Source organism: Sminthopsis crassicaudata, chromosome 3 (genome assembly GCF_048593235.1).
Source record: "Sminthopsis crassicaudata isolate SCR6 chromosome 3, ASM4859323v1, whole genome shotgun sequence".
NCBI lineage: Eukaryota > Metazoa > Chordata > Mammalia > Dasyuromorphia > Dasyuridae > Sminthopsis > Sminthopsis crassicaudata.
This window is the reverse complement of record NC_133619.1, coordinates 313,753,715-313,770,544: the sequence shown is the minus strand read 5'-3', so window position 1 is coordinate 313,770,544 and position 16,830 is coordinate 313,753,715. Positions and strand designations below refer to the sequence as shown.

Below are 16,830 nucleotides of genomic sequence, written 5' to 3'. Positions count from 1 at the left end.
CATTAAAGGGTAGAATCTCAATGGTCCAATTAGTTCCACTGATTGCTGTATAATTGATTAGTCACTAATTTAGTAAATGGAGGAAAGGATAATCTAACAAAAGTAGTGAATCTATCATGCAAAAAAAATATATATATATATACAGGTAAATTAAACAAGTAAAGAAGATTGAATTGATACTCTCCCCAAATGTCAGCAGTTGAAAGAGAAACAGTGACCAGAGTAGCTAATAAGATATTTTATTTATTTTTCCACCTCAGTCAGTTAAATAAATGAGCCTTTATTAAGTGACTACTATATGCCAGGCACTGTGCTCTACATTGGAATTACAAAAAAAAACAAAGACAGTCCCTAACCCCATTTACATTCTAATGGAGAAATAACAAACAATTACATATAAGCAAACTCTATACAGGATAAATAAGAGATAATTAACAGAGGTAAAATATTGTTATAAAAGAAATTTCACCACCCTGAGTTCATGTGATAGGTTAACTGTTGCTAAATATCTGTTTATCTCAATGTAGAAATGATAGATATTTTATTTATGTTCAAGCATAGGGTTCAGGTCTCAGAAAGAAGCTGAACCATCATGAGGATTCTGAGAAGACTACTCATAGGCAAAATTACATCTGAAAAAATAATTCTTCTACATACTGCAACCTTGTTCATTCCTCTTAGATCATGAAAGAGAAGATAACTCCATTGTCCCATATTTCTTTCAGTGTCATGAAAGTTGAACAAACAGTTAAAGAGAATCATAATTTAATATATACCCTAAGGAAAAATTTTCTCAAACAAATTCTAAAGGTAAACTAAAGTTACAGATTAAGCTACATTTGGAGATTCACAATAACCTAATTCAGGAGGATTTATATGTGGCCAAGGAGTTAGAAACAGTTGAGATTCTTCCTCTGGCTTCTTATCTAAGGAATGTTTAATGCTCTTAAATAAATTTATATCCCTTGCAATACATTTTGCTCAATTAAGGTTAATATTCACCAAAAGATGCAAGAGAAAGAAAAAGGAATAAAAAATTCCTGAAACCTTACCAAGATTAAGAGGGATCTGGAAAGGTTTCCAATAAAAGGTAAGATTTTAGTTAAAACTTGGAGGAAACCAGAGAAGCTAGGGAACAGAGAGGGGAGAAGAGAATTGGAGAATAGCCTGTGAAAATGTCCAGAATTGAAAAATAAAGCATATTGTTAGAGGGTGAGAAAGGAGGCCAGTGTAACTGGATTGGAGCATATGTGGTAAAGAGGATACAGTATAAGATATAAGACTAGAAAGGGAAAGGGGAAGGATCAGAATTAGGTTATGAAGGTCTCTGTATGTTAAACAGAGGATTTATATTTTACCCTCAAGTTGCTAGGGAGTCATTGGATTTCATTGAGTATAGGGAATATCATTAGATCTCTAGCAAAAAAAAAATTCCCATATTCTGTTTTCTACTGCATTATCAAGGGGTCATAGATATTCCATGGTAAGGAACTTTTCTTTTATATGTAGCACTTTAGTGTTGAATGAGGCAGAAAAATTGCTCTTGTATAATTAAATTTAAAAAAATTTAATTATACAAGAAATTTATACAAAATTATACAAAATTTAAAAAAATTTAAAAAAACTGAAAAAAGATATAAAGTCTTCATAGGTGAAAAGTTTGATACATGAAAGTAACCTGAAAAAACTTTTGGTTTAAAATTTTGATTTAAAATTTAATATATAATGAAATTATCTACACATGTATATAATCAGTTTAGGACAGAATATAAATTGCACCATAGTCTTAAATTACTTTGCAAAGGATGTAGGTTGATGACTTTTATATGTGAACAATTTGACAGGTAAAAGGGGCAGGGAAAGAACTTTTCTTACAAAAATTTAGAAAATGTTAGTTTTCAGAGACTGTGGAAAAGTCACTATTGATAAATGATTGGAGCTGCAGGATAGATAAGCAGAAAGGTGAAAGCCAGGTGAGACAGCTGCTTTGCTGTATAAGAAGAGATATTGAGATCTAATTGAACAATGCAATATTCTGATGAGTGAAAGACTGGATGGATGGCTTGGCTTTGCTCTGAGAGTTTACTTGAGAGTAATGAGTTCTCTTTGCCCCAAGCTTATATATAATCCCTTAGTATCTTGGAGAGTGAACACTTCAGTGGATTTATCTGCCTTTTCTAGAAGGATGTCTGATGATGGGCTTTGCTAGTTTCAGGTGTAAAGGTTACTGTTAGCCAAAGCAATATTATACCTTTTTTCTAACCCCCTTTTCAGTGATTGTAACTAAAAAACTTGCAAATGCTTTGTTAATTCAATAGTGGGAATAAAGAAGAATTTGACCAACTAGAGAGCAATGGGGATCAGAAAGAGAGCACATAGCAAAGAAAAGATTTTGTGTGATATTGATATTCCTGGCTAAATTAATTATATCAGAGTCTTTAGTCTAGAGTTCTTCAAAACCTTGAACACATGGTTCTTCTCTCACTTGTATTCCCTTCCTAGATTTTTCTATGTATGACCAGTCTTCCCCACAGATATTGAATGGATTACTGAGAGAGTAGGATTCACTCAGATGTCTTGAGTCTAGTGCTGTTTCTTCCATGTCATGCTGTTTTCTGAAATACTGGTTCATTAAAGCATAAGAAAAGAGAGCATTTTTCCTCTCTATAGTCAGACTGTATCTGAAGTATTTTGTTCAGTTCTGTCTGCCACAGTTTAAGAATATATATTTATTATTCCTGCATTTACTTTACTGTATGAATGTGGTATGTTTATTATATAGTGGTGTGATGTGTTCATTATTCTTGCATTTGTTTTATTATATGAGTACCTCTTATGATTTCTTTTTTATTACTAAGTAAAAACTCTCTTGGCGTCCTAGAGATATTATTTTTTGGCGGGCATAAAGGTGGGTAATATATTCTCCCTACTTACTATTTTAACTATTCATCCCTAATAGATGCACTTTTACTTACACATATAATCATATCAAAGATGACAATTTTAGAACTTAAAAGTAGTTATTAGGGAGAGTGTTTCTCACACCCTCCTATCCACCCACCAAAACAGATTACCTCCAGGATATTGACAGAATTCAAATGTAATCACACGAGGTTGACATTTCTGGGAACCTAGACCTGCCAGTGTGAGGTTTGGGATGAATGAGCCAGCCCAGAGTGTCTATGACTTTTCTCAGAGGTGTGAGACACTTCAATGTTGATAGTCACCTCATATACTCATTATACTTAAAAAGACTAATTTTACACAAATTTAACACAGTTCCTTGTCAAAGATCTAAACTATTGAATATGGATAGTTATGGAACATAATAAGCTAAGGCTAAATAAGAGCTAAGAAACTGAAAGAAATGGTTGGAATTCTTTCCAGGTATGAAATATCTCCTCATGGAATCTTCAAGGTGGGAAGTTCTTTAAAGCTCATCCAACTTAAACCTATTGTTTAGTGAAGGAACATATCCTATAATACTTATAAGAGATGGCTATCCAGGTTATATTAGAAAAAGGAAGCCTGTTTTTTGGTTGGATGGCTTCCAAAGTTGGAAAATTTTTATTTATGTTGAACTGAAATCTGTCTCTGCATCTTCCATCCACTGATCCTAGTTCTGCTCTCTGGAGTAATCAAACAGAAGTCAACTTCTTTTTTCTATTTGACAGCTACATTTCATTTTTTGTTTTTTCTAGTCTTAAAGGCTAGCTCCTTCAATTTTTTCTGATATGCTTTGGTTTCTCTAAAATGATATATAAAACTATAATTATAATTGTTATTCACACAAATGAGATAAATCCTGAGGACAGCATGTTCTTAAATCATAGCTATAAGTCCAAAAGGGACCTCAGTGACCTCTATATTCAAACCATTCCTTCAAAGCTATTCCTTTGTTGTTTAGTCATTTTTCAGTTGTGTCCAACTGTGTGTGACCCCATTTTAGGGTTTACTTAGCAAAGATACTGAAATGGTCTTTCATTTATTTTTTAATAGATGAGGAAACTAAGGCAAACAGGGTTAATTGATTTGCCTAGGATCACACGGCTAATAAATATAGGGGGACGACCTTTGAATTCAGGAAAATGAGTCTTCTTTATTCAGACCCAGAACTCTATCCAATCTTTCTCCCAGCTACTCTTAAAGTTGCATACCTCCCTTAAAAATCTTCCAAGACACTATCCTACACTCCTTTCTTTATATTTCTCATGTCTCCAAACTAAACCAGTGGGACATTTGAGAGATATAGGAGAAAAGCACCAGAGAAATGAAATGACCTGTCCAAAGCCACACAATGATAAGGTAGAACTGTTGTTTAAATGTCCAGTGTATATTTCTATCATGCCATGTTCCCTGAAATCTGGATTCATAAAAGTAGAAGAAAAGAAGGCAATTCCCCACTGTGTACTCTAATTTTATCAGAGTATTTTATTTAGCTCTGTCTGCCACAATTTAAGAAGGATGCTGAATAATAAGTTGAATAGCATCTAGAGGAGTGTAATCAAGATGGCAAAGGGCTTTATACCTATGCCATGTTAAAATCATTTAAAGAAACTGGTGATATTCTGGAAAAGAAAAAAACTGAGAGGAATGAGAGAAGGGAGAAATGGTAATAGTATTTAAGTATTTGAAGAACTCTTGCATAGGAGAGAGATTGGACATGTCTTATTTGTCCCCAGAGAAGGGAAAAAGCTAGGAGCCATGGATGGAAATTGCAAAGTCACATTTAGACTAGATGTTAGGAGAAAGAATCTCCTAACAATTACAATTGTCCACAATTTGAAAGGGCTGCCTCGAGAGATGGTAGTCTCTGTCTATCTTTAGGAAGAAGCTGAATGACTATTCATCGGGTCTATTATTATAGGCATTCCTTTAGTAGAAGGATTGAACTAGCTTGGCCATTGAAGTCCTTTCAACTTTAAAGTTGTGTAATTCTGTGATTCTATTAAAAGAAAAAAAAAACCTAAATGCTGAGCAAAGGTAGGTGAATCATCCCAATAGGAATGGAGTTGTGACTGTTTTTCTTCAATATTTTAAAAAATCTGCTCATGAAGTTTGAAGAGTTGATTTTTTTTGTTTTGTTTTTGAAGATGAAGATTAATCATGAATAGTTTGATTAGGACAGAACATTTGGGTCACCCATCCATTCTGATAATTATGCCTATGTTTAATGTACATTTTCATTATTTCATTATTACAAACAATATCTATGTCATGTGTTAACACAATTTTTTTTTACTAATGTCAGCCAGAATGCCAAATTGGTGTCTGAACCAGAGATAAATTGAACTTCTAGTAAACACCTCATCAGCAACAGCTGATGTCTTAAGTTACTTCTTTGCTTTAAAGTTATATAATGACATGATATAAGTTTTTTGGTTGGTTTTTACAAAATTATCCATTCCCTAAGCTGGATCATTGTCTTGCATACTTAACTGCTCTCTCTTTGCATGAATCAAACCAAATAGTCTAATGGGATCATCATGAATGTTTTCTTCTGACACATCTATTTCTTCTCTGAAATTCTGGATCGAATTGTTTTTAGGTAGCTCAGTATCCACTGCATGTAATTTCTCATTTTCATCCTTGTCTGAAAAGTAGACTTTTGGCTTTCTGCATTTCACCTTGAAGCTGTGATCCAATATCGCATAGCACATCTGTGTGTCAGCTTCTGCCTGAAGGGAGGAGAAAAGCATGTTAATTTTTTCATTGTTTAGCATATGCTTTTACTTCAATGGCTCCCACTAGTTTGTCTTTACCCTTGGCCCCTATCAGATTATTTTCTAGTGCTAAGCTTTTCAAATCAGGGTATTACAGGATAAAGAATGAGCTTTTGAGACAAGGTACATACATTTCGCCTATTAGGAAAAATGGAAGCTATGTTGGACTTGACAGAGTAACAACCCAAATATCAAATCAACTCATTATATGAATTTTTTCCAAATCAAGAGTAAGGCAGAAAAGGAAGAAATTGTATTAAAAATCACAATTGGGAAGATGATTTAAGAATTAGAGAGGGGTATGAATTTATTCACTGATTCAATGGATAGTTATTTTAAAAAGTATGTGTGAGGCATAGTATTAAGTGCTGCAGGATACATGGATATGAATAAGAAATGGTTTTTGATGTTCAGTATATTTTCAGTTCATCAGGGAAAATAAGACATATACACGTACAACTTTAATAAAAACTGCATACAAATGCCATAACACTGTTAAATACAATTCATTAAAAATGAGAAATGACTTTTGATCCATGTGATCAAACTGGAATAAGGTCTCAAATAATTTGAGTAGATGGAAATGTGAGGAACAGATTTCCAGACATAGGAAACAGCTTGAATGTCATGGAAACCCAAGTTTTATTCTAGGAATGATTAATCTAGGAAACCAATAAATAGCATAATGGATATGTTCCAGCGAGCTAAACTTTTACCCAGGAAGACATTAGTTTAAATCTTGCCTTAGAAGATTACTGGGTATTAGGAGATAGAGCTCAAGTGGCAGAACCAAGATATGTATACCATTTTTATGGTACCAGAACCCATACTCTTTAGCAAAACTACCCCTGCCAGAGAAGAATAAGACTAACTATCACATCCATTGTTTATCTGAGTAAATCCTGTTTCAGTAAAATGATGGTAGTAGAAGTCAGGTTTGGGGGTAAAGGTTAGATTGAGTGATAAAAAAGTAGAATTGATGTAGATCACAATTTTTGAGAAGTTTGTGGCAAAAATAAGTGGTGATAAGTAGAGGAGGAAAGAAAAATTGAAGGGTTTTTCTCTTAAGAAGGGAATGTCTTCATTTTTACAAAGTTTAGGGAATAATTCGAGGTAGCAAAATCATGGATCATGATAGAGAATGGAGGTCAAAGGCACAAATCAAAGAATTAAACTTGGAAAAGCAAAGGGGAATCTCATAAGAGAAAAAGAAAAGAAAGAATAAGTAAAGAGCCCAAGATAAAAAATAAGTAACAGCATAACCCTTATTTTCTTAGTAGAGTAAGATAGCTTTAGTTAACAGTAACTAGCAGAGGACTAAAAAATTAAATTTCTACCTTTTAAACTCTAGATTTTGGAAGTTAAATGGATTTATTTCCATTTTTGTGTAGCAGTTTTTTAAAGTAACATTTTGTCTTTAAAAGTATCCTTTATAACAAACAATTTTCAGATAAAGAAATTGAAACTATTTCTAGTCATATGAAAAGATGCTCCAAATCACTATTGATCAGAGATTGAAAATTAAGACAACTCTGAGATACCACTACACACCTGTCATATTAGCAGAATGACAGGGAAAGATAATGCGGAATGTTGGAGGGGATGTGGGAAAACTGGGACACTGATACATTGTTGGTGGAATAGTGAACACATCCAGCCATTCTGGAGAGCAATTTGGAACTATGCTCAAAAAGTTATCAAACTGTGCATACCCTTTGATCCAGCAGTGTTACTACTGGGCTTGTATCCCATAGAGATCTTAAAGAAGGGAAAGGGACCTGTATGTGCAAAAATGTTTGTGGCAGCTCTTTTTGTAGTGGCCAGAAATTGGAAACTGAGTGGATGCCCATCAATTGGAGAATGGCTGAATAAATTGTGGTATATGAATGTTGTGGAATATTATTGTTCTGTAAGAAATGACAAGCAGGATGATGTCAGAGAGGCCTGGAGAGACTTATAGGGACTGATGCTAAGTGAAATGAGCAGAACCAGGAGATCATTATACATGGCAACAAGAAGACTATACGATGATCAATTCTGATGGACGTGGCTCTCTTCAACAATGAATTGATTCAGACCAATTTCAATTGTTCAATAATGAAGAGAGCCATTTACACACAGAGAGAGGATTATAGTAATTGACTGTAGACCACAACATAGTATTTTCACTCTCTGTTATTTGCTTGCAATTTTGTTTTCCTTCTCAAGTTTTTTTTCTTTCTAGATCCAATTTTGCTTGTGCATCAAGATAATGTATTGATGTGTATATATATATATATATACACACATATATATGTATATATGTATGTACATATATATGTATATATACATATATATATATATGATTTAACATATATTTTAACATGTATTGGAATACCTGTCATCTAGGGAGGGAGTGGGGGGAGGGAGGGAAAAATTTGGAACAGAAGGCTTTGCAAGGGTCAGTGTTGAAAAATTACCCATGCATATGTTTTGTAAATAAAAAAATATAATAATAAAAATAAAATAAAATAAATAAAAGTTTTCTTTATAATATAGTAGAATTGAGATGTAATTCAATTGAGATGTGGTTCAAACACAGGTTTGTCTCAAACCAACAAGATGGAATGTCTTCTTTTAGTCCTTTACTTTCTATTTCTGGACCACTATGCATAGATATTTTTGCTCTGCTGCTCTTCCCCCATTTGCCATTGCTGCTACCTCTTCCCTAAAGTGGCTAGAGCTTTATAATCATAGAACAGAGGTGCCTCCTTGAACTTTTAGAGAGGATTGTATCTCTTCTCCTTCTCTCCTTTTGTCATCTTCAACTTTCCCTTTATTATTTGCAGCTCAATTTGCTTTGAATGCAACAATTCTTAGCTAGTGCTCTGACATAAGTCCCATATTAATAATATAAGTAATGTAATATAATAATATTAATAACTAACAGCAAATAGATGTCACATTTTAGGAAACTCCCTCTACCTTCATGGATTGGAAATTATTCTGCCTGGGAAACTAAGATGATAAATGAATTGGTTAGGATCCTACAGCCAGTAGGATTCAAAACCCAGGTTTTTCTGCTTGTGTAGTTGCTAACACCCCACTCCACTATATCAATAAGCAGATTACATGGTAACATATATGACAACTTTAAATGTTGTAACCATTTTAATCAGATAGAACTGAGGGACTCTAAAATAATTATTTTAAATCAGAATTGCTACATTTATGGGAAGAGTACAATGTGAAGACTAAAAACACTAATACCATTTCTGAAAAGCTATTATGTAAAGTGATACCTTTTTTTTCCTTTAATGCCTCAAGGTTTTGTGCAAGCTTCACTTGAGTAAAAATGAGATGCTGTCTGACATACACTGGCCTTTTATGTTTACATATGTTGTGTACCAAAGACTTCATTAACTGCCATTCAAAACCCCCAGCTTATGCACCACTCAAGCATTACTGATCTGTAGTTCTAGTTCATTTGTTGCGGTCCTTCTTGCATACTGTCAGAAAGGTGCTTTAGGGGGGGAAAAAAAGGCTATTTGACCTCCCAGGATGAAACAATTGAAAGGAAACAACTGTGCAGCTAAAAAGCATGTACTTTTTTTTCAAGCCCAAATATACATGGTGAATGGACATAACACCAAATAATACTCCTATTAGTCAAAAGGCAATTTCACACTTTGCATAGGTTAACCACATATTTATGGTTCGAGCTGCGGTTTGGTGATAAACATTATGAGAAACTAATGTCTTTAGATCACTGCTAAGGTATCTGGGATTCTTAATAAAAATTCCAGGAAGGCCTATCAATTTCTGAAGAATATGAGAAACTCATGAGGAGAGGAAAATCCTATATCTTGGGAAATTCCTAGGTTGTAAATAATGTTTTTAGGATGGTTAAATTGCAAACCATTGAATTATTCATATTTTGAGTTTTTATCAAAATTGTTTCTGTCCAATTCCAGAAAGTAGAAGAAATTAAAAACAGAAAGATCTTAGTCACTTCTCTAATTGGGTTTTATTGTTTTGCCAAAGTTGCTGTTTCTCTGTGTCCAAGTCTGTCCTATCCAAGTGCATGTCGTAGGTGTTTTCATTTTTTTCCCCAAGAAAAAAAATGCAGAAAATGGAGCCTCATTTATCTTAATGTAAAGCAGGAGCACTGGAAGTGGTATCCACTGTCTTTTTTCTTGATGGATCTTTGACATTAACATAAACATTTGTGTATATATATATATATATATACAATACATATATATATATATATACAATACATATATATATATATATATATATATATATTGTTCCAATAATAAAAGAAAAAAGCCAAACTGACTATTCAGAGATAGAATATTTTTGTTCTCTAGATTATTCTTTTTTTCTCATTCTGAGACTAAAAGCTGAAATCATTTTGCCTGGATAGTGAATCTGTACATAGAAGATATTGAGTTGCATGTAATACAGGAAATTCCTAATAAATAGCATGGATTAAATGGGTGAGCATTGTGCATGTGACCAGAATCTCCTATTTATTTAGTTATTAATACTTAGCAATGATGTAGAATATTCAAAGCATTTTATAAATATTACCTCATTTGATTCTCACTTACACTCCGGGATTGGTGTTATTATGATCCCCCATTTTATAGATGAGAAAACTAAATCAAATAGAAGATAAATGACTTTTCCAGAGCAGACATTTAGTAAGTATCAAAATAAAGACTAGCACTCTATCTATCCATTGTATCATCTACTGCCTTATTAGGCCTCACTTTCCCCTTAAATTTGTCTATGAGCCCCAAAGGAAAAATCACCTGCATAGGACAGAGTTCCTGCTTTTCATTTACAACTCTCTCTGGCCGGGCTTTCATTTGTTCATAGCAGCTTTCTTCCGTTGGTCCTTGTGAGTTAAAAAGAATATGGTTAGAATGGAGACAAATGGAAAATTTGCAGCTCAAATTAAAATGTGGGCTGAAAACAGCATTTACAAGTAAGTCTGAAGCTGTGAATAACACATGGCTTTTTGAGTCACCCTCTCTCAACTGGTAGAGGCAGAAAAAGAAGTGGCTCAATTTATGTAGTTCCTTCTGTAGTATCTTCATCTCTGTAGTAAGTATCTACAATGTCTACCTCATCACAGACTTAATGGTGAACAGAAAATTAATCAGCTGGAGGATAGAATCACATTAATCCATTCAATGATCCTCAATGGCAACAATATAGAATATTCAAAGCATGCTATGGAGAAAAATGTTTAAACATTATGGATTCTAGCAAACTCATGGGATAATAGATTTAGAATAGGAAGAGACCTTGGGAGTCATTAAGTCCAACTTCCTCATTTATGGGTGAGAAAAATGAGGTCCAGAGAAAATAAATCACTCATCCAGGATCTTATAACTGATAAATATATGAGTCAGGCTTAGGGCCTCAGTCTTTTTGCCTTGTGAGGCTTATCCATTACTAAAGATTAGGAAGGTATAACAACTCAGTTGAAATTCAAATTAGTATTTGGTTGCATGGGTATGAATAAGAAATAAAATGAAGTTTGCTTAAATGCCTTTAAGTAGTGGAAATCTATAAGCCTGAAAAAGTGAGTTTACTTTAAGGGATCTACCCAGTAAACACTGACAAAAGTCCCTGCTTTTCTTGAGTTTTGTTCTAAATAACCTCTCTGTATAGCTTTGGTAAGCCAGCAAAATTTTATTATTTCTTATTAAGGAGACAAAGATATGAGAACCTTTGTTTTACCCTTTTTTCCTCTTCATGCCTCAGCTTTCAGACAATATGTTCCTGACTGCTTGCCTGCCACTCTATCCACCTGACTGACCTAGACAATAGATGCACTTAGTTTTTTTAGTTTTCTTAACTCATAACAGAAAAAGAGGATAAAAAGGATAATATGAAAAAAGCCATAATCTAGGCATATCTAGAAATCTTTGGAAACACAGTTATATAAAGGAGACAACCACATTGTTTTATTGGTCTGATGTTAAAATTAACATAGTTTTGAAATCAAAGATTCTAGGATGGAGAGATTAAAAAAAGAAATGAAGTCATTCTCTGTAATTTAGCAAGTTAAAAAAAAATCTAGAACTCTGTAGGTGACAAAGAAAATTCCATGCACATGTTACCAACTCTTTTCCTCCCAATTTTGGTTAATGTTAAAGAGATTTTGGTGCATTCTACTTAGGTATTTGGGATATGTCAATTAGGAAAGGGTGATGGGAATTGCATCAAGGCTGCACTTCCATACCAGAATAAAAGAGTTATAAAGAGCTCTGCTGCAGTTAAGCTCTTCTTATCTTTTCCTACAATTAAATAGCACAAATAGGTCCTTTAATTAGAATAATCAGGACCCAAAAGAAAACTTTCACTGTTTGGGGTTATACTTTTTAGAAAACTTGTTGTAACCAGGGCAACGGAGCATGATTTCTATTTCTGTACTAGAAATAGCTTTGCTATAAAGAAAACTTTTCTTTGTATCAGTATTCACTCTAACAGAATTTTTGTCTGCATTGTTATCATTATTAAAGTCAAAGCAGGCAACCTTGAAGTAGCTGGAGACTTAGCTAATATGTTACAATAGTGGTAATAGTGGTAATAATAGGTAATATGGAGATAAATTATCCATATAATAAGATAATATTAATATCTCCCCTTCCTATTACATATTTACTGCAAAATCATTTTAACATAATCAAAATAAAATACAACTTACCAGAAAGCACATTATCAAGGTTACCATAAATTGGTGCTTCTTCAATGTAATACTCATCATCTCTATAATAATGAAAATGAAATGACCACATGGAATTACTATATAGAATGAATACATTTTTAGGCTGTTTTTACCAAAGAGAAAAATATCTCATTCATACAAATATGGTTTTGTCACAAATTTCATTACTTGCCATTCAGGTTTTTTTTAAAAAATGAAGTAAGGGAAAGAAGATCAAGAAAAAATGAAACTTATTTCTATTATTAACCACTTGGTATTTTATGATGGTAAAACTACTTGAGGAATAGAAACGAGTTGTCTTCCAAAATCTCTATAGATGCTGATTACTATCACTTAATATTTTATGGTTATGAAAAGTGAGGCTGAGGAGAATTATTTATAGTAATATCTGATAGTAAGTTGCATTGACCTGAGTTTCTGAGTTTCTAATTCATTGTCTAACTGAGTTTCATTAAAGATTATTAGCCTATTCAAAGACAAAATAGAGATATTTAATTTCAGTGGTTCAAACAGCTATGCATTTATTAATGAGGAAGATCTATCCTCTCCAAAAAAAGGCTCTGATTTCTTATTGCTATGTAGCCTTTTCTTCTTTATCCCTACCTTGTACTGAGCATTTTCTATTGTTCAGTCATTTTTAGTTATGTCCAATTCTTGGTGATTCCATTTGCTTTGTTTGTTTGTTTGTTTGTTTGTTTGTTTGTTTTTTGTATTTTGGCAAAGACACTGGAGTGGATTGTCATTCCATTTTCCAGTTAATTTTACAGATTTACAAACTGAGACAGAGTTAAGTGACTTTCTGAGGTGCACCATCTAGTACATATTTGGGGCCACATTTGAACTCAGAAAGATGAGTCTTCCTGACTCTAGGACCACCACTCTTATCTGATGCACCACCCAGCTACCCAAGTGCGTATACCTTAATTATCCTAAGTAGGAATCCTTTAATTCTACCTTTGACTTTCCATCACAAATCATACCCAATACATGGGTTGTTGTTGCTTCTCTTGTTTATCATCCATTTGAAAAAAAAATTATTTAGCCTTTACTTCCTTAAATGCACCATGACAGGGAAGCAATGCAGTATATTAGAAAGATCACTATATTTGGAATTAGAAGACCTGGATTCAATTGCTTACTCTGACATTTAACCTGTCTGAGTCTCAGGTTGTTCATCTATAAAATAAGTGGGTTGGACCAGATGACCTGTAGATGATCAAATAGCTCTGAATCTGTGATCTTACTTTCTATTCCTGGTACTCTTTAACTCAAACAGCCTGGACTCCTATCCCATGAGTAATGGAAAGGGAATAAGCATTTATATAGTGCTTATTAGGGTAGCTAGATGGCACAATGGAGAAAGCTTTGGACCCGGAGTCAGGATACTCTTTTTAAATTCAAATCTGGCTTCAGACCCTGTGTGACTGTGGACAAGTCACTTAATCTTGATTGCCTCAGTTTCTTCATCTGTAAAATGAGCTGGCAAGACATACCAGTATCTTTGCTAAGAAAACTTCAAATGGGGTTACAACTCAACACCAACAAAAATAGAAACTATTATGGTGCCAGGCACTGTAAGAAGCACTTTTTGCAAAAATTATCTCATTTCTTATAGGAACATAGACTGTTGGAGCTAGAATGGACTTAGATACTCCCTAATTCAATTCCATTATTTTACTTTTGAGAACCCTTACATGGAGAAGAGGTGAGGAGAAACACATCATTACACAGATAATTAGTGAAACACTTCTAAGAGAAAAATCTGTATCTCCTATTTTAAATCTGATATTCTTTTATGTATATAATAGCCTATACTTTATTGCAAAATAACTAATGCAATTTATCACTCTTTCCAATAGCAAACAGAAGACTTTTGAAAACTGAAATGGCTTTAGGTTCAAATCAAAATTTCAGGTACTGATAGGAAGGTAAAGAACATATTTTGGAAGAAGGATCTGTATGAGCTTCCTGACAACTCTTTATTTATACCATGTAAAGCCAATTACTTAGGGTTCTCAGGAGCTATGGACTAAGCTATGATTTATATTGCTTTCTGGTATTGGCAATTTAGGCTAACACAACCAAAGTGTATTGATTCTAAGTAGAGGTAATTTAAAAAGATAAAATAGATCTTTTCAATTTCATAAAATTGAAATGTTTTTATACTAATAATTAGTATAACTAGGATAAGTGAGCTACCAATTGGAAAGTATCTAAATATCATATTTTGTCATGCAATTCATTTCTCAATTTTCTAATAGATAAGTGGCCAACTGATTTAAACAATTTTTAAAAGAATAACAAATTTGATAAAAAGATGAACAATTTGCATTAAGGATGAGATTTTACTATGATTATACAGACACACTCATTAAATGTCAGCACTATGAACTGTCCAACCATAAGAGAAAACATTTACTTGCAAAGCACTGAAACAAAGCAAATTCCAATGGGGAATGAATATACAAATTGTGATGCATGAATGAAATGGAATATTTCATTGTTATAAAAAATTGCGAATGAAATAAATTCATATAAATATGAAAAGACCTGTATAAACTGACCCAAAATGGAATAACTAGGAAAAGAAATCAATATGTACTATTTCAATAATATAAACAGAGAAAAGTAACAGACAACAGAAATGCACACTATCATTATAATGACCAGGTTTATCATTGTTAGAGAGAAGGAAAATGAACCTTTTCCCATCTTTGCAGAGATTGTGTGTGAAATATTCCATATACTGTCAGATTTAGTTGGTATATTCATTATTTTTGCTGATGTGATTCTTTTTTTATTTTTTTATTATTTTTTTTTATTTTTTCTGAGGCTGGGGTTAAGTGACTTGCCCAGGGTCACACAGCTAGGAAGTGTTAAGTATCTGAGACCACATTTGAACTCGGGTCCTCCTGAATTCAACACTGGTGCTCTATCCACTGCGTCACCTAGATGCCCCTTCTTTTTCTATTTTTGAAAGATTATTTATTTTCAAAGATGACCTGTTGATAGTGAAAAGGAAAAGAATACTCAAAAATGAATGATACTATAAAAGTTAAAATTATCAATAAAATATTTTAAGAAAATCATTCTTTTTTAATCAGGGGCTTATTTATGTACATATAATATTTTTAGACTTCAATTGTCATTGAAAATAAATGCTTACATGTTACTTGATGAAATATTACTGAGTGAAATATTACTTTATTAAAAGGAGTAAATTTATTTGGTAGGAGCTTAAGAAAAACAGTAGAAAAGCAAAAGCATAAAATAGATAAGGCCTTGAATATAAGAATAAATTGATCTCAAAATATTCACGAAATACAAACTATCTAACTCTCAGGTCAGATCTCTAATAGTTTGAGGAATAGTCAGTCACTACCTCCTTTTTGGAATTAATAAACTAATTATTTTAGTATTTGTTTACAATCTCATCTCCCCTTCATAGGGAAAACATAACACTAGAAGTTCCCATTCTCTTAAAGTAGGGATGGAAAAACATTTTTCTACCAAGGGCCATTTGGATATTTATAATATCATTCTCTATACATATAAAATTATCGATTTATAAAACTCAAACAATGGAAGATTGTTTCATCATCTGGCTTTCAGCTCATTATAACATGAGGTTGAGTACATCAATGATTTTGAGAACCTAGATGAGAGTTCCCTATCCCAGCCTTAGAGAAATGAATGGAGGTGATAAAATGAATGATTGGCCACCACTTACAATCAATTTAACAAAAGAAAATTTCATATCAATTATATTACTTTATCACACAATAGTGTCATAAATAGTAACAAATGGTACTGTTATTTAGGAAAAAAAAAACTTATGTGAAAAAGGAAAGGAAAATGCCAAAATAATAATAATAGAAGGAAGTATAAGAATCTTGAAATTATTTTGACAGATCTATAAAGTTAAAGTAGATGTGCAAATACTTTCAAATCTTAAAAGAATTAATATTTCTACAAGATGTCATCTATAGAATAATGCCTGAATTTTTCAACTCTGATTTAGGAAATATAACCAATCTGTTTGTCATGAGAATCAAGTACAATTATATGAATAAACAATGTTTACAAAAGTAGTGTTTAAATATAAAATGTCTTAATTAATGTGATATTATTATGCATAATACACAATTTTCACATATTTTGGTCTGTTTGTAAAATAGATGAATCAGAATAATAGATTCAGATCTGATGATACATCAATAGTCATCTATTTCAATCCGTTCATTTTACATTAAAGGAAATTGAGGCACAATGTGGTTAGGCAACATACCCAAAATTATTTATGTTGGCAAAGAAAGGTTTTTAATCTAGGTCCCCTGACTCTAAAAATAAGGATTTTTCTATTGAACAACCTGTGATTTG

General features: G+C 32.8%; 1 protein-coding gene across 1 annotated transcript in view; it reads right to left on the bottom strand.

Moving 5' to 3' along the window:
• Positions 1–1,641: 1,641 nt before the first annotated feature.
• TRAT1 (T cell receptor associated transmembrane adaptor 1) overlaps positions 1,642–16,830 on the bottom strand; it is an 89,543-nt gene continuing 74,354 nt past the window's right edge. Inside the window, exons 5-7 of the mRNA XM_074301132.1 lie at positions 12,430–12,491; positions 10,523–10,608; positions 1,642–5,678 (exon numbers count right to left, since the gene is read on the bottom strand). Coding sequence (XP_074157233.1) covers positions 5,409–5,678; positions 10,523–10,608; positions 12,430–12,491 — 418 coding nt within the window. The 3' untranslated portion in view covers positions 1,642–5,408. The remainder of the gene's footprint in view (positions 5,679–10,522; positions 10,609–12,429; positions 12,492–16,830) is intronic.